The 26,914-nt window shown below is 41.8% G+C and overlaps 2 protein-coding genes across 2 annotated transcripts in view; one reads left to right on the top strand and one right to left on the bottom strand.

The window, feature by feature from the left end:
- ssna1 (Sjogren syndrome nuclear autoantigen 1) overlaps positions 1–1,627 on the top strand; it is a 4,428-nt gene extending 2,801 nt beyond the window's left edge. Inside the window, exon 3 of the mRNA XM_024299546.2 lies at positions 1,499–1,627. Coding sequence (XP_024155314.1) covers positions 1,499–1,591 — 93 coding nt within the window. The 3' untranslated portion in view covers positions 1,592–1,627. The remainder of the gene's footprint in view (positions 1–1,498) is intronic.
- tprn (taperin) lies at positions 1,204–25,392 on the bottom strand. The gene is made up of 4 exons (XM_024299545.2): positions 23,054–25,392; positions 7,681–7,864; positions 6,707–6,828; positions 1,204–4,544 (listed from the first exon to the last, which is right to left on the bottom strand). Exons 1-4 carry the CDS (start codon positions 25,103–25,105, stop codon positions 4,482–4,484), a joined length of 2,421 nt encoding a protein of 806 aa, XP_024155313.1. The 5' UTR covers positions 25,106–25,392; the 3' UTR covers positions 1,204–4,481.
- Between the last annotated feature and the right edge of the window lie 1,522 nt (positions 25,393–26,914).

Below are 26,914 nucleotides of genomic sequence, written 5' to 3'. Positions count from 1 at the left end.
AGGCTATAGAGGAAACTGTAGCTGCCTGGCATATGTTTAAAAAAGTATTTATTTAATTTTAATTCTCAAGACTTAAAAAATATTCGGCAAATTCTTTTTTTAACATAAAAACACTTTCCATAGCCGGGAATCAAACTCCACAGTGGGAAGCAGCGATGCTGACAACCGAGCTAATATTTGACGCAAGTGCAAGACGGTAGATGAGTTCACAGGCTTTCCCGGTGTTTGACACTCAATAATTTCTTTTGTTAAGGGTTTAAAATAAGGAAAAGAAAACTGTATTTTTTAATAGCAAGTCCCTGGAAAAACTCACTATTTATAATATCGCTCAAATAAAAATGAATTGGGAAACTGCAGTCAGTCGACTCGTGTCCTCAAAGTCCTCTACCGACGTAAATAACATTTCCTCTGGATTAATCAGCCTCCTCTCTACATGATCCTCTATGAATGAACATGTCGTTTTGGTTTCTGAGTGGTGAAAACGTGACGTCTCTAATGTGAATGTTCTCTAAATGTTAATGAAGAACTCATATTTGAACATCTTTCACTTTAAAAAGGGGCGGAGACCACAGAGAACTCTAAGTTTCCTGAAGAAAACCTGCTACCGACCAGGTTACGTTCACAGACTCGGTTGCCATAGTGATTGATTCTGAGTTCAGCTTAACCTGCTTCTTGGAACGGGCTTGGTTTCGCCCACTTTCATGGGTTTGAGTTATCTCTCTTTCTGAAACCAAAAACTTAGAGTTTTGGTGAATTTGAAGTTCACAAACTCAGAGTTCCAACAAAACCTGCTTCTTGAAACGGGCCCCAGGAGTTCATGAGAAATTAACCTCTGAGTTGTGGCTGGGAGTTTTGCCGCTTAGTAAGCTTGCCTTCATTTCCCATCATGCCTTACTTTACTCTCTCTCCTGCTAGCTTAGAGCCCCTCACACCCCCAACCTAACATTACTGGTGCAACAAAATGTCGAGCAATATCAGAGCCATCCAGCCGTACAGTTTAGAGCCACATTCCAGCTCAGATGAGGAAGACGTTGATGGATCTATTTGTCTGTAAGTGGATGCATCAGGCAGAAGTGCAGCAGGGAGCGTGAGGCCTGCTGATTGTAGCTTGTACTTAACAAGCTTTCTCATATGTATTTTTTTGGTCTGCTTCTTATTCACAATGATTTGACTAAAGAAATACTCAGAAATGCTATTTTAATCTTTTTTTTTTATGTATGTCTTCAATTGTGAGAATAATCTATAAATCTAAATCACTTTTTAATCTAGTATACAACTAGAGTTTAAAGCAGCTGCAGACATTTCACAGAGGATGAAGATAAACGTTGAGGAAAACCAGAGGAAAAAACCCACTGAAGTGCATGTAGGTTTAATATCTTCCAGGTTTCAGGTTTTTCTGCTCTTTTTTTTTTTGTTTTTGGTTTTGACCTTTGACACAGAGGTGTCTGTGAAGCTCAGCTGTGACCAATGATGGGGGGGCTTTTGTTTCCTCTTGTAGATCTTGGAGAGTTCCCAGTCTCTGCTGAGCGTCCTGAAGCAGGAAGCGGGGAACCTCAGCAGAGCCACAGAGCCGCGCAGGAAGGACCATTAAGGCACGATGGATGTGCCGGCACTCACTTTGTAAAATATGTCACTGATGTCTTAAAGCTTTTTATTTAAATAAATGTGTTTCTTCAGTAAAAATGACTCATCACTGGTTTTGTTCCAACTTCTCTATTTATTCAGCTCTTTTTGTACAAGTGCAACATCTTTCTTTTCCCAAATTAATACAAGAAGTTTACAGTGAGTAGATGTGCAGCGATGCAGCTTTATAGACGAGAGGAAACATGAAGGTGATGAAGCTGAGACCACAGCCTGACCCTGCGCTCTGCAGTGGGAAACCCCGACGTTTTATCGGCAACGGCCGGCTGCGTCTGAAGATCTGTGGACTTCATGACCCGACAGCATTGAAACGTTCTGAGGTGAGATGATTGTAGAAAACATTCAGACGAGTTCCATAGGATGGAAATGAACCTTTTTAACAGAAAGCATTTGAGTGGCACTCTGAGCACACAGGAGAATTTACAGGTCTGCTTTGGGATTGGAGATCTCGGCAGAACCGTAGAGATAACGTTTGTGCTCACAGTCAGACTGAAGACAAAACGAGAAAAATTAAAACGGTGAGTGTTGTATGGCCTGCCGCCTGCTTTTGACCCGCCCTCATTGGCTGGGCTGTTAATACACCCCCCTCACTCTCTCATACTGCCATCCTGGTCAGAGCTGCCTGTGAGAAATTATAAAAAAAAAAAACATTTCCAACTTTTTCTTAGTTTAGTCTCCATAGCAACCATTTAATGTTCTGGTCATCTGGGGGTGACAAACAAGTCCATGTAGTTTTTAGAAGAATTGACAAAAGTAAATTTCTGGATTTCCATGGCAACGAAAGTTTTTTGTTGACCACACCCACCTTCCTAACTGAGTCATGTTGTATGTTATGTTGTTTCGTTCAGCTTGAGCCAGGGATTCAAAAAATCAGTGAATGCCACAACGCTAAATTTGTTCAGTATATACCTATTCTATATCCATTTTTTCAAGATGGCGGCCTCTTCTCAAGGTTAAAGGTCAATGAAACGTGGATGTAGACATAAGCTGTGTCTGAATTCCCTCCCTACTCCAACTACTAAAAAACTATATGGTGTTGGGACTGTCCAGTATCCTGGATTTGTAAAGCAAATCCATGTGTTCCAACTCCAACACACGTATTTTTTTTAAACAGAAAATATGATGTCACTAATGAACAAACATTTTACAAAAACAATTTTATGAATCCACTGTGTTCTGATCAAAACAAATGATTAAAAAAAAATAAAATACCAATACTTTTTTTTCCCACATAAATTGTTCAAATGCAATGCATTGTGGTCAATATTTGCCAGTTTAGTGAGCACTGCTTTTTCGCAGAGACTTCTGGGAAATTCCTAGAGTACTGGATTTTAGAATTGTACAATTGCATATCTCCATTAAATGGTGAACGCACTATCTTGTGCACTTAGTTGTAAATAGTGACGGAATTCGAAACCTTAAAGTTGTGGTGTGTACATTTTATGAAGACTGCTCAAGCAAAAGTTTTCGTTAGTGGGAAATGTGAAATTTGACCAAGAAAAAAATGATCGCCAAGTCGTATGTCTTAATGATGATTTTAAAATTTGCTTTTGATATCCCCTATGTGTTTAGGTTTTTTGAGTGGATTTTAAAATATGTACAAGATTTTTTTACGTTTTGATGCTGTGATGTCATCCTTTTTTGGGTGGGATCAGTTTTATACTAATCTTATCAGGTGTGTGCAAATTTTGTTGAGTTTTTGTGGCGGGGTCAAATTTTTGCTCAAAAGCACAGTAAAAAGAAGAATTGCAAAAGCAATGTGGTCCTTACAGTCCAGGATCTCTGCAGGACAGGATAATAAAACAAAGGCAGCCGTCGGCAGTGAATCACCGTGAACAAAGACCCTTTTATTTCTTCAAAGACGATTCTCTAAAGAAGCCGTAAGAAGAGGAGCTGCAGCTGAAGTCCTTCATCCTTAAGTGCACGTTTCCCAACTTCTTCATCACGAGGTGCAAAATGCAGCTAAAAGCACGACAGTGCAAAGACATCAGACAGCACAGAGGTACCACAGATCGACTCTACACTGAGGGAGGGGGCAACAGCAGGAACCCACCTCCCTGCCCGGAAACTGTACAGCAATACTGGCCGAAGGGACGGAGGCTCTGACGGCGAGCCTTACATCCGTTGGCAACATGATTTAAAAACAACAAAAATGATCTGGAGACTCGGTGCATTTCTTGCATATAAAACAATTGAATAAAAAAAGAACATTTATCAAAAGCATTCACACATCGTCCTGCCCACACAAACGCACAACGATCCCCATCGTGGGCGGGGCAGCGGCTCTGGAATGTGGAAGTGATGACACATTTCAAACGTGAATGAGGACGTGGAGGAGCTCGCCACACATCCACGGCCAAGACATTCTCCTGCTTCTCACCAGCAGGGAGGACGCACACGGGATTGGCGAAGGGCACTTTTTCCAGCATTCATCATGACATGAGAGCTGCTACTGACTGCATCCCGGCCCCGCCCACCCACCAGCACGCCTGTCGTTGGCTGAAACAAAAACTAAAAGTGGCACCCTTTTTGTTCCTGCATCAAATCTGCCGTCTGTCCCAAGTTGGAAGGTCATGTTCCCATGGTAACACACCGACAGCAGCGGCTTCCTCTCAGCTCATCGCACCTGAAACTGAGGCTCGAAGCGGGCAGGAACCGTCCAGAGAGACCGCGCCGGGCGTGCTGATGGAGGCGACAGATCAACCGTCTGGGATGGGAAACAGCCCAGCTGCTTTCGGGAGGAGGTGGAGAGTCAGCAGCACCAACAGAAACTCCGCCCGACCAGCTGAGCTGGAGTCCGGCTGGGGGGTGGATGGAGGAGGCGCCGTCGGCTGCAGGGATCAGAAGTAGAGAGCCGGCTCGCTGCTGTAGTCAGACAGGGAGGAGCTATCCGCCGGCGTGAGCTGCAGACAGAGACACAAACGCCGCTCAGTCGCTTCACAATCAAACATCAGAACATCATGAGATGAGGAGAGACACCCCCCACCTGACAACCACAGCTTCATGCTGCTGACCCCCCCTCCCCTCCACTATTGTTGATGCATCCGTAACGAGAACAAAAAGAAGAAATTCCTAAATGAAAAAAAAGACCAAAAAGCCGATACATGGCGGTTCACCTTTGGCACTATCGCTGTTACACAGATTTTTTTTTTTTTTTTTTTTTTTTTTTTAGCACACTGCGTTCTGCGTCCTGATTGGCTGTAGACCAGGCTCCCAGATTCCAGGCCTCAAGGGCTGGCATCCTACTGTTTTTTTTTTTTTTTTTCAGAAATCTTGCCTTTCTGCTGCTAAATACCTGGATTAGTCATGTTTAGCCAATAAGGAGTTTCTATGGCAGGTTAGTTAGGAAACATACAGGACACCACCGGCCCTCGAGGCCTGGAGTGTGACACCCCTGTTGTTGGGGACAATCGATTTCCCAAATCTACTTAAATCAGATCTTTTTTTAATTCTATAAATTCCATAGATTTTTCTATGAAGGTTTGAACTTTGTGAGTTTAAACAAGAGAGTAAAGTGTAAGAATGTTCATGTATGTCAGAGAATATTCTATAAAGTCTGCAGTAACGAGTTTTACCGCCTTTAAACATCTGTCATTCTACTTTGCAGATTTCACCTACAGGTTATTTCAGAACATAATATTTAGAAAATATCTTTCAATTTGGAATAAAGAGATGAGGATCAATCCTGTGTTTCTACCTGAAATCAATCGATCAATATATAGTTAGAGAATATATATACATTAAAATATATAGATTTAAAGAAGACATAGATTTGTATAGAAGCTGGAAACAGCCTGCCCTACTTTTTTTTATCGTTTTTGGACGGTAGAAGAAAACACTCCCCAAAAGTAGCTTTTTAGTCTGTTTTTTATTTATTAGTGGATCTATGCTCTTTAAACGTCTTCATTCCGTCCCCTTATTTCCCAAAAAACCCCAAACAAACAGATTGAACCAACAGAACCCAGGGTCCACAAGCTTCTGCACATGGGGCGTTCACTGAACTCTGGACATCAGCAGCAAAACAACGCAGGTTATCAGAGAAAATCTCAAACACCAAAACTGATCTATATGTAACTTACTAATTTAATAGTGTTGGCATTTTTTCTGAAAAACTGCTTTGTTTTGCTACAGATTGTATAAAAATGACAAAGGTATTGTAGCTGACTGATTTGGGCCGACTGGCTGTTTGAGTTTGTCCAGAGCTCATTGAACGCACCATGCGGAGAAGCTTGTGGACCCTGGGTTCTGTTAGTTCTGTCAATCAACCTGTTTATTCTGAGGTTTATGGGAAATAACTGTACGGAATGAAGATGTTTTAGACTCGTAGATCCATTAATATATGAAAAAATAACTTTTGTGGAGAGTTTTCTTTTTGTTAACCACCAAAATCAAGAGACTTAAATCAGGTAAAGTCTGCGTCTCAGTGTGGAAAAGGGAGAGAGGTTCTTCATTAGATTGTTAAAACGAGAAAACTATCCAAAAAAAAAAAAAAAGAGGGCAGGCCATTTTCGGCGTCCGTAGATTTGGACATAAAATTCATAACTTTTTTTCTTTTTTTTAAATCTCAGGAGGAAAAAACTATGATAACATTTCTTCCATAAATTTAGGAAAGCATACAGCAACATCAGAAATCCTGAGAAACAAATTTCCCTGGAAACTGGAGGCGAGTGCAGTGAAGAAAACCCACACTTCTTTAACCAACACAGAAACATTTCTGAGCACTGTTGGATGTCTAAAGACGGCGTCTCCCATACGAACGTCTTTTCATCTACATAATGTCTGAGTGGAACCACAGATGTTTGGAGCAAGGTTCTGTTTGAGCTGAAACTGGGATCAAAGGAGAAGTTCTAGTCATTTGTCTTCTCACAGATCGTTCTCATCTTCACTTTGACTGCAGAAGTTATTTTGGAGGAAATCTCTGCAGCTCATTAGACAAGACTGGAGCTGCACAGAACGTCGCACGATTTGGATTTTAAGAGCAAAACATCTCAACTGGATGAACAAAATCTATCAGAAAACGAGCAGCAGACACATGTATCATCTCCAGGCTGACACAGAAACTCACCATCACCTCCTCCGTCATCGTCGTCTGCGCAGCCGCGTCCTCCTGGTGAACGCCGTCGTCGTGTTTGTGTTCCTGCCAGGAGCTGAAGTCCACCGAGTGTTTAGGGACGTAGCTGGAAAGGTCTGGAAGGCGCAGAAAAATCATTATATAATAAATATTATAAACGGTATATAAAGTCAAAAGTATTATAGTTTATTGATTACTTTAAATTAATAATGATAGAAATAGAAAAAATACTTTTCAAAAACAATTTTCTGTCTTTTTTTCTTCAATCATTTCTATTAGTGACTCTTGAAAGCAACGGTAAATATCAAAAACAGAAAAAAATGAATAAATATTTCAGTTTAGTTACTTTAATTAAAAAAATGCTTTCAATAGTTCAGATTGTTTTTGTTTTCATGAATTCGGATAGTCAGATTTAGATGGAGTTCATATTTTGTCCAGCAGGGGTCTCTGTCCTCAAACCTGTGTGTGGGCTTTACCTCACATAAACTGCACCTTTACTAAAATAGTAACTCAAGAGTTTTTTTTATTTTGTTTTTTTTTATAAAAAATGTTCATGAATTGGTTCTGTTATAAAAGAGATCTGGAAGTCCTGATAGAGAATATGAGATTTTTTTTTTATATATTCACGCCTTCAAATCAATAAGAAAAAAAATATTTGAGGTCTAAAAAGTCAACTTTAAAAGGTGTTGCTCTGGGAAAGCATCGCTTCAGCTCCCTCATTTCATCCTACAACTGCATCACTACTAGTACTAATCGGTGTAAGTTTCCTTTCTGCTGCCGGTTTCAGAAGCACGTCATGATGTGACCCCACATAACTCCAGTCCAAATGAAAACATTCGCCCTATTTTCATGTTTGACGTTTTTGGATATTTTATTTTTACTCGTCTCCAAAAGATCAAATGGAAAACCTTTCTGCTGGATTCAGTTCAAGCACAAGTTGGTGGTTGAACAGTGGGAACGCGTCTCACCGCTGCTGTTGCTGTGTGTCGGCGAGGTGATGATGCTGGGGCGTGGGATGTGGATGCGTCCCACCATGCTGGGCGGCTCCTCCTCCTGCTCCTCCTCCTCCTCGTCTCCACTGTCCCACACGCTGCTCTCTGACGGATACTCGTATGTGCTGTGGAGGCTCGACTCGTTGAAGGAGATCTTCAGCTGCAGAGAAAAAAACAGAGATCATCAATGATCTTCAGATCAACAAATAATTAGGAGAAGAAGACGCACAAGATGACTCAAAACTCTAAAATTTAGATAATTTTTATATTTAAAAATTGCATTTCCCATAAAAATATACAGTAGAGGATCTCAAATTACTTAAATATTGCTGAATAAAAAACCAGAATCCTGAAAAAAGCAATAAAAAAACTCATAAAGCTAAATCATTTTAGTAGAATAGTGTTAATTGTGTACAATTATTTTAAATTATGACTAAAAAAGCAACAAAAAATTAGTCAAATCCCAAAGTTCCCTCTCAAAAGAAAAGAAAAAAACTTTTTTTTCTGGATATGCAGCCTTCACTACACTTTTTAATGACAATCAAACTGTTTATTATTTGTAAAAAGAACCAGGAAAAACAGAAATGAAGCTCCTGAAGGAGCTGAGAGCACAAAGGAGTTGGAAATGGGACCGAACAGCTTCACAGGAAAAGCAGGCTTTTATTTTGATGATCCTGACAGCTGCAGCATCAAGGCTGTCACTTCCTGCTGATGCTGATGGAGGGGCCACCATGGTGCCAGCTTGAAGAAGCAATACCTCAGGCTTGCTGTTCAACTGCAATCCAGTCATTAAACGCCAATTTAGCGCTAAGCTCGTGTCAGAGTATGAGTGACATTAAAAACTGTAAAAGTTAGCTGAACTGTGGATTTACAGGAAGATGTTTACAGGGACCTTTCTCTACCTTCACAAGAGTTCATTTTCATGAGCACACCCCATGAGAATAACGCAACAACAATAGCTAGTGTTGCATCCTTGTTTCCATGGAGATGGCGTCTGCAGAAAGTTTGCCCATGGACTTCTGGGTTGGTGTATTTCATCCTGATCAAGGTGCCTGGTACCTTCTGATCCATATCTAATCTCTAATTTATGGCCCAAATCTAAAGATAGCAAGGCTAAAGTGTCCTCACGTCAGGTCTCTGCCATCATCATCATTATTGGGAAATATAACCAGTCCTTCCGTGACTTCTCTGTTGTTTTTGTCAAACGCGCAGACACACCCACTAATCACGTGACCCGCCTGGCGGTGGATGACTGCAGGGCGGGGTTCCACTTAAGAGGACAAAGATTCAAAGGTGGAGCTCCACAAACAACCATTCATCGTTTACACAGATGACTGAGGGTGAAGGAGCAGCTCGGTGAAAGAAGACTAGCAGGAAGTCCCGCCCCCTTTTAGAGACTTAAGGTGAGGAACTTTGCTGGAACAGCCAATAAATGAGTAAATGTACGTTACAGCTCCACTGGTCCTCCAGATTAGTCATGTTCAGATAACAGCTGATAACAGCCTCAGATCTGTGTCACATGATTCAAAGAAAGCACAGAGGAGTGGAACTTCTTCAAATCCATGGACTGCATGATCAGTTCCTTCCTCTCGCCTGTCCTACTTTCTTCCCAAAAACATCCCGGCTCCATCCTGTCTTTGAGGAAGTCTCTGGATGCCAAACACTAGCAGAGCTCTGACCTCTGCTCACAGCTGGACCGCAGATGAGCGCCGTCTCCCAGACCCGGGTTTGGCTCTGCCACCGTGAGACGGAAAAACTGGATCCAGGACGTCAACCGACGACATGAATCAAGTCTCTGCTTCTCGCAGACAAAGAAATATTTCCGTTTGGAGGGAAAATGTGAGACGGATGATGGCAGCTCTTCAGCAGAAAGTCAGAGACAGAAAGAGTCAGAGACTCGAAAGGGGCAGCAGCAGATCAGGCTCACTCCGAGTCTCCTCTGGAGCTTTGTGATGTCAACATGAAGCAGAGCAACTAATTCATCCATTTGTCCGAGCTAACAGGCCGGCATGGAGCAAAGCCAGGAGTTTATTCCAGGCCACCCAGCATGGCATGTCCTCATTTACTGGAACACCCCCTCTAACAATGGCACCAAGCTTCAGAGAAGCTCAGCAACAAACTGCAGTCTTTAAAGAGACTGTCTTCAGTCTAAACTCACAAAGTGTAAACCTTCACTTAAAAAAAAAAAAAAAAAAATCAAGCAGATTATTTCAGATTATGAGTCCGAACTGAGGTGGAACTAAAACAACAACACATGTCAGATGGAAGCGGACTGAGCAGGTGCCAGATTAGAGCTAATCTCCAGTCAGAGGATAATATTAGAACAGAACCTGCAGTTTGGCTGCAGCTGCATGAAGAGCGAGGCCTTCCTCTGAGATTACAGGCCGAGCCTGAGAGGCTTCAAATGAGGAGAAAACAGAGCAGATATTGAAATCAATTCTGCAAAGAAAAATTCTCCCTCTGGGAGATGAAGGGCTGCAGAAATCAATCTAGGAAATTAGGTGGAGCTCATCAAAAGACAAGTTTTTGAAGATCTTTAAAGAAAATCAATTTGGATTTTTTTTAATATGTTAAAGTAAAAATTAAAAAACAAAGACATAAAAACGTTTAATTTTTCATCAATTTAAAGATCTATTCCAATAAAAAAATGTTTTTTAATAATGTATGACACATATAAAGAAATGTTTAGATTTCTTTATTCAAATCTTTGCAAATCAGAAGCAGACAAAAAATAAAAAGTTTAAAAAAACTTCAATTCCGACGCTTCCACTTGCAGAAAAATAGATCCATGAACGTCTTTGTTTTCCTCGTCTGAGCTGGAATCCAACTTACAACTACACGACTGGAAAACTTCAATTTTGCCCACCATTTTTCTTGACCCGTTAATGTTAAATTGGGGTTGCGAGGGTCCCGCCCACAACTCAGAGTCAAATTTTTAATAAACTCCTGCTGCTTTGCAGAAAATATGTCCTAGAAAACAACACAGTTTTTGGGATTTTGGCTTAAAACTTTATAATCATAGTAAGTAAAACCACTTGGAACACGTTTATAAAAGATCAAAAGATGATTGGAGAGGGACTTCAAAGACATTTAAATTTCCAGAATTCTTATTTGGAAAGAAATTGTTGAATATATCCCTATCAAGTCCTAAATCAGCCATGAAAACAAGCGTTCATCATTTTGTTAGTAACAGTAATTTTTAGGGGCAGAGTCATCCTGGCTGGCACCATTGACTGTATAAGATGACTGGACTGAGTTAGTGTGACATCACCAATAGAATATGACTTACTTCCGGCTCCAACCAAATGAATGGCTGCGTCCGAATTCCCACCCTAATGCCAAACTACTAAAACACTATATAGTGCCCTGGATTTTAAAGCAATTCAGACACCATGCTCACTACCTTTCTTTAGTTTTTCTAAACGTCACAGATTTAGCAAAGTGAAAATCTAATCAATACAAACATTTTACAACGTCTATTTATGACTCCACTGTGTTATGGTGATGAAAATGTGGATTGTTTATTCAAAAATTACATTCAAACACTTTTTTTTCCACACAAAAATTGTTCAGCTGCAATGCATCATGGTCTATATTTGCTAAGGTAATGGGTGTCGATGCAACTTGTTATTCCGCAAAGACTTTTGGGAAATTTCTTAGGCACTGGACTTTGCAATTGTAGATTTGGACACCACTATATAGTATAGTGAGTAGTAAAGTTTGGACATAGCTTAAGTCAGTTCAGTCGCCATTTTTTTTGCTTGTTGGAGCCAGACATTGTCAGTAAGCAGTGGTTGTTCTAAATTGGTCTGAACCATTGTTTCTATGGCAACCACTTCATCAATCAGGGGTGACTGATGGAAGGCCACACCTCTACCTACCACTTGAGAGAATCTGTCAAACATTTAGAGCGTTTGACGTGAAACCACCTACTTCTATTGAGGCATCTGATTGGTCAGTTTATAACTTGAATGACTTGAACTACAGAAAAAATGTTAAAAAAAGGTATCAGAGCAAGAATGGTTATTCTGTGTTGTTTATTATTTATGGCTGTTTATTTCTCTTTTTAAGTCTATTTTGGCTTCTTAGAGACAGTGGGAGGGGGGGGAGGCACTCAGTCCAGTTCTCATATAGTGGTTGAAATCTAATTGGATAAAGATATGAAAGACCTTTGTCAGTTTAGTCACTTGATACACCAAATAAATTTCATCCTAAGAAGCAGGACCACAGAAGTGGGCTCTTTGCTGAAGCTGGAGCACCATTGCACATCTTCACAGGTGGATTCAGCGTTTGTAGGAGGCGGGCACCGGCGCCATGTGTGTTCAGACTCCCTGCTGTAGCTGTGTGAAGGTCCCGTGTGAGTGCTGGAGAGCTGCTGCCGGATTATGGGACTGATAAGAAGCAGGATATTGTGCGTGTCTTATCAAACAGCGTCAGGTACAAATATTTTTGTACCATCTGAGAAGTGTTTTGCAGATGTGAAGGACTGGGTTCAGACCTTCAGTGTGAATGTACGGAGACAGCAGCAGAACCAACAAACATCTAAATCCCAAACACTTTTATTGTGGGATTCTTGGGAGAGTTTCCGTGTTTGTAAAGAGCTGAAACTGGAGCATAGAAAAGTCCCATGCAAACAGGAATGGATCAGACCCTTCATCAAAATAAATGATCTTTAATCTCTTCTCCTTTACTCTTCAAAGTTTAATAAGAACAACACAAACTGCTCAAGCCAGGAAGTGATCTCCTGCTCAGGTAGCAGTGTGTGGTTTACCGATCATTCACAGGAGGGTGTGGTTTAGGGCCGCAGAGTTCAAAGATCCTCCGCTGATCCAGGACAAACGTGAGAGCGGCACCTTCACTGATTAATGATCTTTAGGATCAGACAGATCCTTGATCTCTCTGCAGCATGAGGTGATGAAGATGAAAGCAGTTCTCTCTTTTTTTGCTTGTAAAAGTAGAAGTGGCTCTGGTGTGACTTTACACTTTCACCGGGAGAGTTTAAAATCTATTGAGATAAAACGTACCAGAACGCCTGCATTTGATTTATTTAGAAAGGTGAGAGTCTCCAGAACGGCTGGGAAGCAAAGTGAGTCGTGGAGAAAAGTAGGGAATTGTATTTTCTATGGGTGACATCACACCTGTGTTGTCCAGTTCTCTTTATACAGTCAATAGTTCTATTCTTTTTTTAATGTCTGTGTTTTAGAAAAGGCCTCATGATAGTTACAATACAATTACAACAATCATATGCAAAAATATGCAAAACATTTTTGAAGCATATTTTTGAAGTACAATTTTATGTGGTTTTTTTTTTATTTTTTTATTTTACGGTGCATTGTGTTCTGTGCCCTGATTGGCTGTAGACTTTGTCAATCAATCTCTTCTGTGCAGTGTCTCCTGTCCAGAATGCGTTCTGTTTTCCAGAGTTATATAGATCTTTGTTTTTGTTCTATAATCCTAGACTTGATAGCTTAAACCACAGAGAAAAGTGTTCAAATGTTTATGTCTGTCCGAGAAAACTTTATAAAGTGTATAAACTGTGAGGTTTTACAGCCCTAAAACATCTGTTATACATTTAAAAAACAAAGATGACTACTCCTCATGACTAAGATGACCAATCGCAGGTTATGTTTAGATCGTAACTTCCACAAAAGACGAGGCAACATTACACATAAATTGGGTCCTTGAGCAGTTTAAAGAAAAAAATAGTAGTTTTTGTTATAGACTTTGACTTGTGAATTGGGCTGGGTGTCAATAATAATTTCCAGAGATGGTTCGATTCCCAAGAGCCTGGATCAATACCAACTTTTTTTTTTTGATTCTTTCGACCCCCTCATTATGGTGCATTCAATTTTGAGTTTACACATTTAGACACATTTGTTAAGAAATACATTAATAATCTACTATATGTTTGAATATGTTTATATTATTCTGATACTGTTAAATGTATTAGTGAAATAATGAGATTGTTAATAGCATACAGTAGCTACGTTTACATGCCCATGAGTAATTGGAATAAACGCCTGATCAGAATAAAAATGTAAACACGCCATTCAGAATACTCTGGCCCGATCAGACTCATTGAGATCCAAATTTCCTTCCGATCGAGACAGGTGGGTTACACACAGATTACTGATCCGATTCCGCCGAATTCGGAAAAACCATGTCTCCCGGGAGAACTGTCTCTCCGAGCGGCTTCAGGATGGTATTAGCCGGCAGAGGCGGCTTTTGAATGCGGAAATGCCGCTCCACTGCTGCTTCTCCTGGAGGGCGTTTCAGTTTGGCCACTAGGTGGTGATGGCATCATAGCATTACACCTTATTCTAGAAGAATAAGCAAAGAATGAGCAAAAAAAGTGCTTTAGACCACAAATGGTTACTTTAAAAATATTTCCTTGAAAAGAGTTTGGAAAACTCATGCTTGAGTTTATAAAGATGTTCCTTTAGTCAGCAATGTATGTTTATGTTGACCGAGCGTTAGCATTAGCCATCCTATGGAAAATCCTATTAAACGTTAGCATCAAGCTAGCAGACTTTAGCTTTGTGTGCTAGATTGATCTCTACTTTTATAGATCAATTATTGATCTATTAAGCTTAAATCTATTCAAATTGATTCATCAATTTTATCAACCCAGCACTACTTCAGAATGGAGAACATTTGCTTATCTAGCAATCCATCAAATGGGCTTCAGTCTGGAAGTCAAATGTGTGAACCAATGATATATATTAGTGGTGTGAACACTGAGCAAATGTACTGAAGAATCAAGAATACATGCGATTCTGCATTCGTGTAAAGTCTCAGAAAGCAAGAACAAGATTTTTTTTTTGTTGTTTGTTTTTTTTCCGAAGTAAAACTCTTTATGCCGTAAATGCAACAGGAAGCACAGTCAAACACCAGGTGGGAAAACACTTCCAGCAGCTTTCAGACTTCAGGAACACACAGCAGAAGGTCTGCAGCCTCTTAAACATCTGATGGCTCAGCTGTTTGGTCACACACACTGATTTACATTTGCTGACTGAAGCACAAGCTCATAATTCAAACAAATCGATCTACCTCATTTCAGCTACATGTTGCTTTTTTCAGATTAAAATACTAAAGATGGCCATCGACCAGAGAGAACCGACAGCTACAGCGGCATGAAGACACCTGCATGTGTGTGTGTGTCTTCATCCTAGAATCCTAATGACAGGATAGAATGGCTGCGGCTGGTGTTGCCCTGGCGACAGGCGCCATGGATATGTGACAGAGGGAAACGGGAGAGTGGAGGTGCAGACAGAGACGGCTCTGAGACAGACGGCAGCTTTTCACGGACCAAACGCCAAAACGAATTATTAGTGACCTTTACCGACAAACTGACCGATAAAAACCACGTTAATGTGTGTGCAAGCGGCACTCCCGGGGATCATGTGCAGCCTCCACAGGGAATATTTGAATAAAATTTATATGGGGCACAAAGAAAACAGCAAATGCAGCAGAAGATTACCCACACAAGTTTGCATTTGCGATCGGTGTGGTAATTCACAGGCACAGTTAGGCAGCTTTTACAGAAAAATGTCCTCTTCCAATTCTCAAAAGGATCGAATGTGGAAGGAAGCCTGTCAGAGAGGCTGGAGGGGGAGCAGGCAGAGACCTCCTCCTGTTTCTCCCACCACCTTTTCTTTTTATAAACGGCTGTATGCGTGAGCGTCCTCCGCTCCTAATCTCTGCAGCATCTTACTCATGCACTCCAAAAGAGGCACACATAAACGCACACACGCTGAATTAAACATGACTATGATAGTGGGGCATTGCTGGATGAATTCTAATTACACTGACTTTGCAGGAGCTGTTGGTGTGCCACGAGCGTAACACCTTTGAGTAAGAGTGTCTGTTCAGGAAGAGCAACATGTCTGACAGACTGGATGTGCAAAGAACACGCTTCTAAAGCGGATCCACGATGATCTGCTTTAACACAGAGAAGACTTTTGTGGTTCTGTCCAAATCTGTGCTGTCTTAATGCTACATCGAGTTTCCTAGAAGCCTATTTACACTAGGTAACTGTACCGTGCCCGAGTACAGTACATTTGACTGCAGAATACAGCCTCAAAGATCGTTCCAATGTGTTTGTTGGCCTAGAGAAAATAAAACAAACTTTCTGTTCTCCAAGTACTTTATTTACTTCAACAAACCCGTTTTCATTTAATTTGTAAACTAAGGATAAAGGCCATACTGGCATCTACCGTATGGTTGGAAACATCCACACTAAGAATTTTTTTGGAGAACGTACGGCTAGGGCAGAGGTCGGCAACCTTTAACAGTAAAAGAGCCATTTGGCCTCGTTTTCTACTGATTAAAACCTAGAAGGAGCCAGATAGAAATTTGGATTTGGATTTATTAACTTTTTTTTCAATAACAAATATGAATTTTGCCACAAACAATAACAAAAATATAAAAAGAATCTAGCATCTCTCAAAATGCGATTTTTTTTTATTTTTTTTTTTTTTACTTATTTTCAAAATAAAAGACGCTCTCTTCCAAACAGGATCATCTCAGAGCAGCTCTGGGTAGCTAGTAACCAATGTTGTGCAGCATAAGATAATATGTGCTTTTAACTCATAAAAGATTAAACTTTTTACCCAAGTAAAATCTGTTCATTCTGGAGGTAGTGTTGAGCAAACAAGACATTTTCAGGTCAACATGGATATAAAAAACATACATAGGTTATCATCTATGTGCATCTCAGCTATCAATTTATAAATGTAACTAATCTAAATGAAATAAATGCTAATTATTAAATTGCCATTTTAGTATTCAGAAGTACAGTTCACAGCACAATATGAGAAGTTTAAACACCACAAACCTGAAAGCAGACAGAGCCAAGTGTTATGAATATAGTGTTTGAACGTTTAAATACAATACTAACCTTTCTCTAAACATTTAATTAACCTGATTAAACTGAACAGAGCAGTCGGAACGGGAGGGAGGATGTGAGGATTTCAGGAAGGGAGGAGAGATGGGGAAGGTCTGCTGGGTGGTGAATTATTAAACACAATGGACTTTCACACCTGTAGCCCAGCTGCACAATGTAAATGTAGGAGTGTGCCCTTTCATTGGCCTTCCGGTATGACGGAGCCTTTAACCATTTGAGTATTTTATATTCTCATGTTTTCAGGTTAAAACTTTCATCTCTAAATAGACTTCAGTGCATTCTGAATTGATTACTAAAGTAGGTTTTCATAACAGAAAACATTAACCTGCTGCACTCATGGCGATGTTCCTGAAACTCTCACAAAGTCATAACTGGGATGTGGACAGCGTTTACTTCCTGATGTTTCTGGGAAACAGCCAGCTCCAATGTGACTGCACCAAAAGACTTTTATTAATCCATCTTACTTCAGAACTGAAGAACCTTGACAAGGCATCAAATGACCACTGGGGGGCTGGTTTCAGAAGGAAGCCACGTCTCTACACTCATTCTAAAAAGTCAGACTTTAAAACAAAAACAAAGTCTGGATAGAAAAACTTTTTCATGATTGTTTTTGTTTTATTTTCCATTTACTACAGCTGTGTAAATGTGATGCTACGTTCACATTGGCTATAACATACAGTGTTCACACTGGACTGTGGCTACGTGATACTAGCACATGTCTGAAACCTACAGTTGTAAGAGTGAAATGTCCGAGCGAGGCATATCTTGCTCCAGCCTTTTTCTTTCGCAGCTCTGTTCCGATTTATGTGTCACATAATTTCTGACAGGCACAAACCCCAATTTCTCTTTAGTGATCATTTTACAAACAGTCAGTGAAAGAGGATGGACACCATCCATACGTCTCTACCAAACCCAAGTCCCCGATTGGTCGAAGTGTTAAACTGGATAAACTGATTTAACTTTCAATGCGTGGCCATTAAAAACCTAGAAATTTCATTTGAAAGGGGTCACTTGAACGCATGTTGTTGAGGCCAGAGTAAACATAGCAGTAGGAGGGAGAGATTCAACATTTGATTTTAAAAGAGCTTAAATGGGTGCTTTATAAAGCCTCGTTTCCACTGAGCAGTCTGGTCTGGTAAGGTAGGGAGTAGTACGGTACGGTCCAGTTAATTAATCGTTAATCGTTAACTATTAATCGTTTTTAATAGTTTCAAGCTCACCTTGGATCACATCACCGCTAAGGAAGGTTTGCAGTTCCTTGCTGTTGTTTGCAGGTATTTTCCAAAAGAGTTCACAGGAGACCGCAAAAACCCAAATTCTTACAAACATTAGCTTAAATGAGCGCTACATTGGTGCTTTCTAATGTCATCATCACTTTCTGTCAATCAATGGGTGGCTATAGCGGCTCCGCCCCAACCGTCTAGTTCCACTTTCCAGTTGGGCGGGCCCATGGATGGACCCAACACCCATGGGCCTCACATTACTTTGTCCCATCCAATCACCCATCTTTGGCCTGTTGTCGAGGTAAAAGGAGTATTCCAGCTTCATTTTTGTCAGTCAGAGAAGTCTCTTGAAGACTTTCTGCAACAGGGTTCCTACAAGTTTCTTGAAGTTAAATTTTGGACTTTTTAAGACCTTTTAAGGCCATGGAAATTAAAAGCTAAGAACAATTTCTCTGCCTATTTCCCATTTTGTTCGTTTATTCTAATTTTAATCATCAAAATTAGCTTCTTCTCTTGTTATTATTATCTTTTTTCTTCTTTTCTTAAACTGGTGGTATTGGTGTATATAGTTTGGTTTATTTCCATTATTTGATCTAAATAATAGTGGTTGAAAAATTACATTTTCGTTAAGAAATGTGAAATGGAGAAGTTACAAACAGAACAATTTTTAAGGCTCTGATTTAATGCTTTTTAAGTTAATTCAAAGCTTTTATGACTTTTACAGACCCCGCGGGAACCATGCTGTCAGCTTGATTCCTTTGAGTAAATTTGTGGGACATTGTCTGGGCAGCGTTAAAAAAAATCTAAACTTTGTCTGGACTCAGACTGTAAAAGTTCCTGATATGGAAGTGGTAAGAAGTGGGGCTGAGCATCCCCCAGGTTGACATTTTTGTACTCAGGTCTCCGTCTGCACCAGCTGCTGAGGTCTACAAATATTTACTTGGAAACTATAACACACCAAAAGACCTGATTACAAAGTAGAGTCTACAAGATGAAGAAACCTACAATTCTTCTAAAAAGTGTCCATATTTCCCAGTAAAAAACAGCCCAAATCATGGCAGATCCATCATAACTAGCATGCAGCCAAACTTAAGAGGTTCCTCAGAGTGCTCAGAGTGGGGGGGTGGCATGAGTCCATAATAAGCAGTCACTGGGAACAACTTTAATAGCAAACTGCAGCCCCTCCCACATCTCCTGGTCACCATAAAAAGCAAACAGCTGCTATAAATCCAGATCTCAATCAAAGTGCAAATGGAAACTGATTTTATTCTGATCTGACTTCACCTAAAGTGACGTCTGCCAAGACGCTGTACTCGCCCTACATCGCTCTTTTACAACTTCCTCCCCGACAGAACCAGGAAACGGGACAGTCAGCTTAACCACCATCCACAGGAATGAAGAAAAGCACCAAGAACTGAGGGTGGAAAAACAGTGAAATCGGGTTGGAGCTTCTGCAGAATCGTCCAGTTCTTCACAGACTTGAATAACCAGAACATGCAGGACAAGGAGTTAAATATGTGCAGAGGATCTGCAGAGAGCTTCTCTGAAGACTCGCTGGTGCATGGGAAAAAAAAAAAAGTTCCAGACCAGAGAGCTGCACTGTGGTCGTTCTTGAAGGTCGCTCTCACACACGGACGCCAATGAACAGAAAATTCCACACAAATTGCTGGCTTGGCCAAGCCTCCGCGCTTTTGTAATTGCATGAGCCGCCCTGCCCTCCAATGAAAAGGACCAGAAAACAATCCAAAGCCTGATGTGACTGAGTCAAACCCGAATGCAAAGATGGAAAAAATGGTTTTGTTTGTGGGTGAGAACAATGTGCAGGATGTTTGTGTGTCGTAGCAACACTCGGCGGTAATCTGCATGCGCAGGAGAATGCAGCACATGAGTCGAACCACCACGGCCTTTACCATTAACCCACAGAGCTTTTTATAATTTCTGTTTCCCCTGAAACTAGCGTCTAAGTTTGAAATAGAGAGATGACTCAGAAAACAGACAGACCTCCACTTCTCCTGAAACTAGACAAACTCATTAGCAGAAACCCAAATTAAGAACTTCCTATTACTAAAAAAAAAAGGTTTAAACACAATTCAGCTGGAAAAAAATACCTTTTCTCATTAAAAAATATGAGTTAATTAGTCATTTCTATTGCTTAAATTTAGCTTGAAAGAGCAACAAAACTGTAAAATTAGATTTGAAGTGAAGTTCAGTGAAAGCACTGCTGTCAGTTCCTGGCCCTGCTTGTAAAAGGTGGTTTGCATGAACAGCAGAAGATCACAGAGCAGCAGGTCAGGGAGCAGCTATCTGAGAGGCTGTAACACTGGCCTACATTACAGAGGACCCAGCGGCGCTTTGCTGTCACCGCATTAAACATTCTGCACGGCTTTGGAACGGAAAGCTGAGGAAGCATGTGGGCAGGCAGGGTCGTGTTAACTCAAAATAAAGTTATTTTTGTTTCAGGAAATTTGAAAAAAACACTCCAAAAAAACGTTTTAATATGTTATAATGATGGAGGAAATACTGTATATAAAGAAAATTAAGATTAAAATTGCATTTCTGATACGCCTCCTCAATACATCGCAAATTTATTGTCATCGCAATATCAGCCTGTGTAATACACATGTAAAAAAGACGGCTTAAATTGCAACACATAGTTACCTTAAATCAGGGGGTAAAAATCCAAAACACACCTTAGGTCACGGGCTGAACAGGACAAACATTTATTGAACACTCTAAAACTATATTTTTAAAACTTTAAAACCATAACTTTTTAACATAATTATGAACTAGATTTATAGCATTATCTTTGATAATGCTAGTGTGAATGCTGTAAGCTGAATTTGGCTGCTGAAGATGCTGAAATTGATAGCTAAAAACACTGAAGCTGATAGCCGGCTAAAATATTAGCTAAATGTCAAATTAGCCTAAATATATATATATATATTAGGCTATATATACATATATATTTTTTAAACATAGGTTAGCCATAGTAGCTAGCATGTAGCTGAAAAATAGCTAAACTTCAACATAGCCTTGAAAAACTGAACAAAGCCCAAATTAGCCAAAACAGCTAGTGTGTAAATATTAGCCTAGCTCCAAAACAGCCACAAAAATTTTTAAAAAAGCCTATATTAACCAGAACAGCTAGCATGTAGCTGAAAAAATAGCTAAACTTCAAAATAGAATAAAAACCTGAAAAAAAACTACATTAGCCAAAACAGCTAGGATGTTGCTGAAATACGGTATTAGCTCAACTTCAACATAGCCTAAAATATCTTAGTAGCTGCCAAAATAGTCTAAAAAGCTAGCATAATGCCAATGTTTAAAACTTTAAAACCATATTTTTTATGAATGAAACAGTAATTATAAACAGTAATTTATCACAATAAAATAAAATGATCTGGAGGGCTGGAAAAAATTAGCCGGAGGGCCGGATTCGGCCCCTGGGCCTTGACTTTGACACGTGCCTTAAATGTTTACACATGCAAAAACAATCTTTATGAGCCATTTGACCAATCAGATTGACATCCTATGTAGACGTGGGTCATTTTGAAGATAATTTCAGTTCTGTTGAATTTATTTAAATAAAACTGATGCAGTGAAAAATGATGAATTAGTTGCAATATCTATTACTAACATTGCACAGTTTTAATAACATGCAGCCCTAAGTATTTCTTTAGTCAATTAATTGGAAAAAAGCAAAAATACTGTTTGAAAAGATTGAATTTGTGACATAGACACAGACACTAGAACTAGACAGACCAGGGGTCTGCAACCATTAACACTAAAGAGCCATTCAGGTCCATTTCTTACAGACTACAATCCAGAAGGAGCCACAAAGTTTGACCTAATCCTATAGAAAAATAAGATGCTGATTTATTTTTATGTTATTGCTATTTTGATAAATGTACTTTTTGGCATAACTACAGACATTCACATCCAGAAAATATTGCATTATTTACATAAAAATGAAATAGTTTATAACTTTTGACTGGGGGTTGCATGAGAACCCTTCAAAATAAAAGACATCATGTGTCATATTTGATCATTTCAATGCAGCAAAATCTGAATTTTATTTTCCCATCATTTTGATTTTTTTTTCGGGCTTCCGTTGTTCTGGGAAAAGTCAGTTTGTTTGTTTCTTGCAGACATAAAAATGATAGCTAGCAAAGAGAAATTTGTTTCTCAATCAGAAACAGTTTCTTCAGTTCTGTAGAGCTGGTTTCATTTTGTAAAGTGTGAGTATGACAAATTTGTTTCAACACCTGAAATAGAGACTTTGTGTGAGAAGCTGCTGCATTGTTTTAAATACACTTTACAGCTTGTGTTTAGTTTCACTTTGGACTCAGGTCAACTTCCAAAGGAGATGTTCAAATAAAAATGGTTTTGTCAGATATTCTCTCATTTGTAATGTTTGTTACAGAAATTGTATTTATTTTTTGGACATACCGCCCTAGTTATGGGTGTGAGGGACTGTACACTAGGAGGAGAGCGGGTAAACAGATGGCTGATGGGAAGTGGGGGCGGACCCACAACTCAGAGGTATAATTTTAAAGAGCTCTTGTTGCTCTGCAAAAACTATGTCCTTGAAAACGACTAAAGTTTTTCAAAAAAATTTGGTTACACCACTGTAATAAATAATAATTAAAAACTCTTTAATATTCAAATAAAAGCTGAGTTTGAGGTTGGGCTGTTGAGGAGGACGACCAGAGCAGCTAAACCATTAGAAATTGGCAGCAGGTGAAGGCTGAAGCGTGAACACGGTCCTGATGAGATTTGCTCATTCATTGGACTTGAAGAGCCTCCTAACCCAGTAATCAGCCCAGCCACAAATAACAGGTTTGAGTGGGACGGCAGTGCGGAAAAAAAGCATGCGTGTTGATCCGAGTGGCTGTGTGAACACACCATTTTAATCCACTTATGCAAACCGGCTGCTGCAGGTCAAGCGATGAGACGCGGCGGCTTAGAGCGGCATGCGGATGGATGACTGCAAATGTGAACGCGGAGGTGTGAGCTTCAACAACAACAACCACAGAGGTGTGCAATGAAAACAAGAGCAGCAAACAAAACCATGACTGCTAAATTTAGACCGAAAGCAAACTTTGATGAACACCAAACTTTACACACGACTCACGAGATGGTAGGATGTGTGTTACCATGGGGACGGGAAGGCTCAACAGTTTATCAGAGGAGTTTAGGAAAAGAAAAACGGAGTTCTCACCTTCTTCCCAACGGAGCCTGTTTTGGAAAGGCAGGACTTTGGGAGGGCCAGGTATCCGCCGATGACCTGGATGTCCTCCACAGCGGGGTAGCGCTTCTTCAGCAGGGTTCCCAGCTGAGCGTAGGGGGCCTGTGGGGGCGTGGACCCTGGTGGGGCCTCCCTCGGTGCTTCCTCCTGGGTCTCGGGGGAGCTTGGCTGGGCGCCGGGCTCTACCCTGCGTTTTGGCACCACAGTGAAGGTGTTCCCCTTTTTCCTCTGAACCAGGGGGCTGGGGACAGGGACGCGCTGCGGGGGCTCCACCTCAATGTCGTCTATGTTTGTCACTGGCAGCTGATCTGCAGAAGGGGGCCGGTGCACCGGGGAGGGGGTGGAAGTGAGCGGCGACGGGGCAGGAGAGTCTGCCGGAGCTGGAGAAGTAGGAGGTGAAGATGGGGGTGAAGCTGGAGCAGGCGTGGAGGAGGGAGGTGGGGTAACAACAGCGAGGGGAGACAAAAGGTCAGAGGTCACAGGAGACGCAGGAGTTGTGGCAGTTGTAGGAGACGGGTCGGGTTTGGGGGTCCTCACCACCCGCTCCGGCTCCTTTTCCTCCAATGATTTTTCAGCTTTCTTCTCCGTGGATTTCAAAGTGGGGGTAGGGGGGGTAACCTTGACCGTGCTGACCGCTGCTGCAGGCGGGGCTGTGAGGCGGCCCTTGGGGACCACTGTGAAGGAGTTACGGGACTGCAGACGGAGGTTCGCCAGGGCTCGTGCCTGGGTGTCCTCGTCAGGGATCTGAGCCAGGTCTGGCTTTGGGGAGGGTCGGATCTCAAAATCTGATGAGGGACGGGACACCTTGAAGGAAATGGGAGCTATGGGGGACTCGGCACGGTCACGGCGGGTCTCCGGAGAGCATGGCACCTTTGGTTTGGGGGACACCTCGGTAACCTCCCAGTCTCGCTCCCTGCTGGGCTTGTTTGGCCCCCTGTCTGGCTCGTCTCGTGGGGGGACAGCTTCCTCAAACCGCTGGCGGAAGGATGATACTGGATGAGGAGTCCTGGAGCTGCCCTGCTCCGGGGCAGGATGCTTTGGTTTGGAAGAGCGGGAACTCTGGAGGGGCGGTGAAGACAGCTGGCTGCTGACCGGCTGACCCGGCCTCTGTTTTGGCACCAGGTCTGGCTGTGGTTTGGACCAGTGTCTGGGTCTGCTGCTGGAGTTACTGTCCAGGTCCAGCAGGTTCTCTGTGCTGTGGGACTTCTTCTGCAGTTTTCCGTAGTTGCTGTCAAACTTCTGCAGGATCCGGCTGACCCTGCCTGCCCCCTCCCCTGCAGCATCATACTCGGGTCGCCCCAGGGTGCTCAGGTTCTCCTCGCTCTTACTGATCGTGGTGTCATAGATGACCACCTCCTTGGCTCGGATCTCAGTGACAGCGCTGCCCCTGCGGTCCAGAAGGTCGTTCAGGGAGCTGTAGCCCCCCACCCCGTTCTGCTGCCACTTCTGAGCATCCCCCGCTTCAGGGAAGTAATCTGGATCCGACTCGATGATGATGATGTTGTCGGCTCGGATGGTCCGGATTCCCGGGACGCTGCCGTACAGCTCCAGGATGTGCTGCACCGGGCGGCCGGGGGGTTCTCGCTCCTGCCGGTCCTGCCGCCGCCTCCGCTCCTTCTCCAGCTTGATGAACGGGTTCTGCTCGAGGGGCCCCAGGCTCTCCTGGAGAACCAGGCTCTCGTGCCGGTCGTCCTCCCTTGGAGCCCTGTCGCAGGCCGTCGGTCGCGGCTCTTTGTTGTTTGCGAAGTGTTGGTTGGCGGTGGTGATGGTGTAGTTCCGTGCGGACCCACCGGCCGCCCCGCCGTCCCTCGTGAGTCCGCCGCTCCCGTTCACGTTTCCCGTTAGCTCGCCGTTTACCCGCTGCGGGCCCGCGCTGCCGGGGCTGGTCTCCGGGGACCCGGTTCCCCCCGAACCGCCGCCCTTAGCCTTCCTCCTCTCCAAGATTTCTCGCTTCCAGGCCGGCATCCTCGGACTTTCTTGGCCGGCATCTTGGCGGAGGAGGCGAACCTCACCCCCGCCGGACATCGTGGTGGCTTCCTCGGAAGGAACGAGGTGCTGCAGCCGCGCAGCGCTGCGGCCGTGAACGCTAAATGTGCCGCCGAGCGTACCTGCAGGACCGTTCAGCGCACACGCATCCCTGCCTCCCCCCGCGCGCTCTCTGTCGCCTTCACGGAGCACCACTCTGTTTCTCCCACAGACCCTGAACGCGACTCCTCCTCTCAGCCGCACCGTAGCTCCTCCCACTCATCTGTTGATTGGCCCTGAGGCTTAACAGACACGCCCATTTGCTTCCCCGATACCGCCCCACAATCACCCAAACCACGCCCCGACATTGTTAACCACAGAAAATTAACTGTCAGTCAAAAAAGGTTGCATTCAAGGCCGGTCCGTCATTTCACTTACCCGAAGAAGAATTCTCAATCTAAGCCGATTCGTTGCTCAGGTTTTTTGTTACCTGACTTGTAGAGCCTATATTGAAAAGAAAACTCAAATTTCAGCTGAAGTGAAGGTTTCCTCCGGTGTCCCGTCTCGGTCCCCGAGTGAAGCAGCTTTCTGCGCATGAATCAGCGCTAAGTGCTCTATTCTTGGGCACTACAACAGATTAATGTACCTGATCAAATATTTATCAGGTGACTATAATTAAACACAGCTCGCCTTAAGTGCCCAGAACAATACCCAGTTTTATTTGTTAGATTCGCCCTGATTGCAGAATGACACAGGTCTCCGTACACGTTCATATAATACTATCAAAGTTTGGCTTCACTCATGCTTCAGAGTGATTCACTTATTAGGAATTTAACCCTTTAAAAGGTGTGGGCAAACATGAATAATTAAAATATAAAGTACAATTAGAAAACATTTATACGATATTTGGAAAACGTCCGATTTTAATCACTGATAGACTAGAATACCACTTTAAAACGGCGAACAGCGACCCCGTGTGGTCACTATTTGCAAACACGCACAGACACTTCTTAAAGACAAAACATTGTGTTTTTAACATGTTTTTGTCGTTTTTCTGATGACTAATGAAATGCATAAAGAAAATTAAGGTTATAATTGCATTTATTGGTATTTTTATTCAAATTAGAGAGAATCAGGGGCAGATGGAAAAAGCTTCCAGCTGTTATGCAGGTGCTACAATCAGCGTGCTTCCAGCTACCTACTGTGGTCCATTCTGATACATCCACTTGCAGACAAATAGATGCACGCACAAAACTGCCTCAAAACTGTATGGGTCGGTAGTTCCAGTATTGCTCACCATTTATGTTGCACCACTAATGTTGAGAAGCAAGCAGTAGAGTGTAAGGAAAGGGATGATGGGAAATCAGAGAAGGCTCAACAGTCAACCCACAACTACTAAAGCTTGTTATCAATATAGATTTAAATTGAACCTTGATATTATTTTTAGTTTTTGTACTAATTCCAATGAGACTATTGTGCCTTTGTTTTGGAACCATCCATCTACATTTGTGGTTAGATACATAAGAAAGTGGATGTTAGCTTAACCCATTTTGAAAAGATCTATTATTTGTTTTTTTTTTCAAAAGGTCAGGTCAAGAAAGCTGATAATGTCTGTATAATAAATCTGATTTTTATTTTGGCAAAATTCCATATCCACAAATGTAAATAGGTAGAAAACCATGTTTTGTTGTTTTCATGTATGAATTCAAACTCTATATCAACGGTATAATAACCAAAAAGCTGTGAAGACACTGTCAATCTGTGATATGTTTAATATTTTGTTATATATTGTAGCCCATCTGGCTTAATCATTGTTTTTGTTTTATAGTCCTGTCTTTTTTATGTTAATTTATCTATTTTAATATCAAA

This window comes from Oryzias melastigma, linkage group LG12, assembly GCF_002922805.2.
Source record: "Oryzias melastigma strain HK-1 linkage group LG12, ASM292280v2, whole genome shotgun sequence".
NCBI lineage: Eukaryota > Metazoa > Chordata > Actinopteri > Beloniformes > Adrianichthyidae > Oryzias > Oryzias melastigma.
This window is presented reverse-complemented; position numbering and strand designations above follow the sequence as displayed.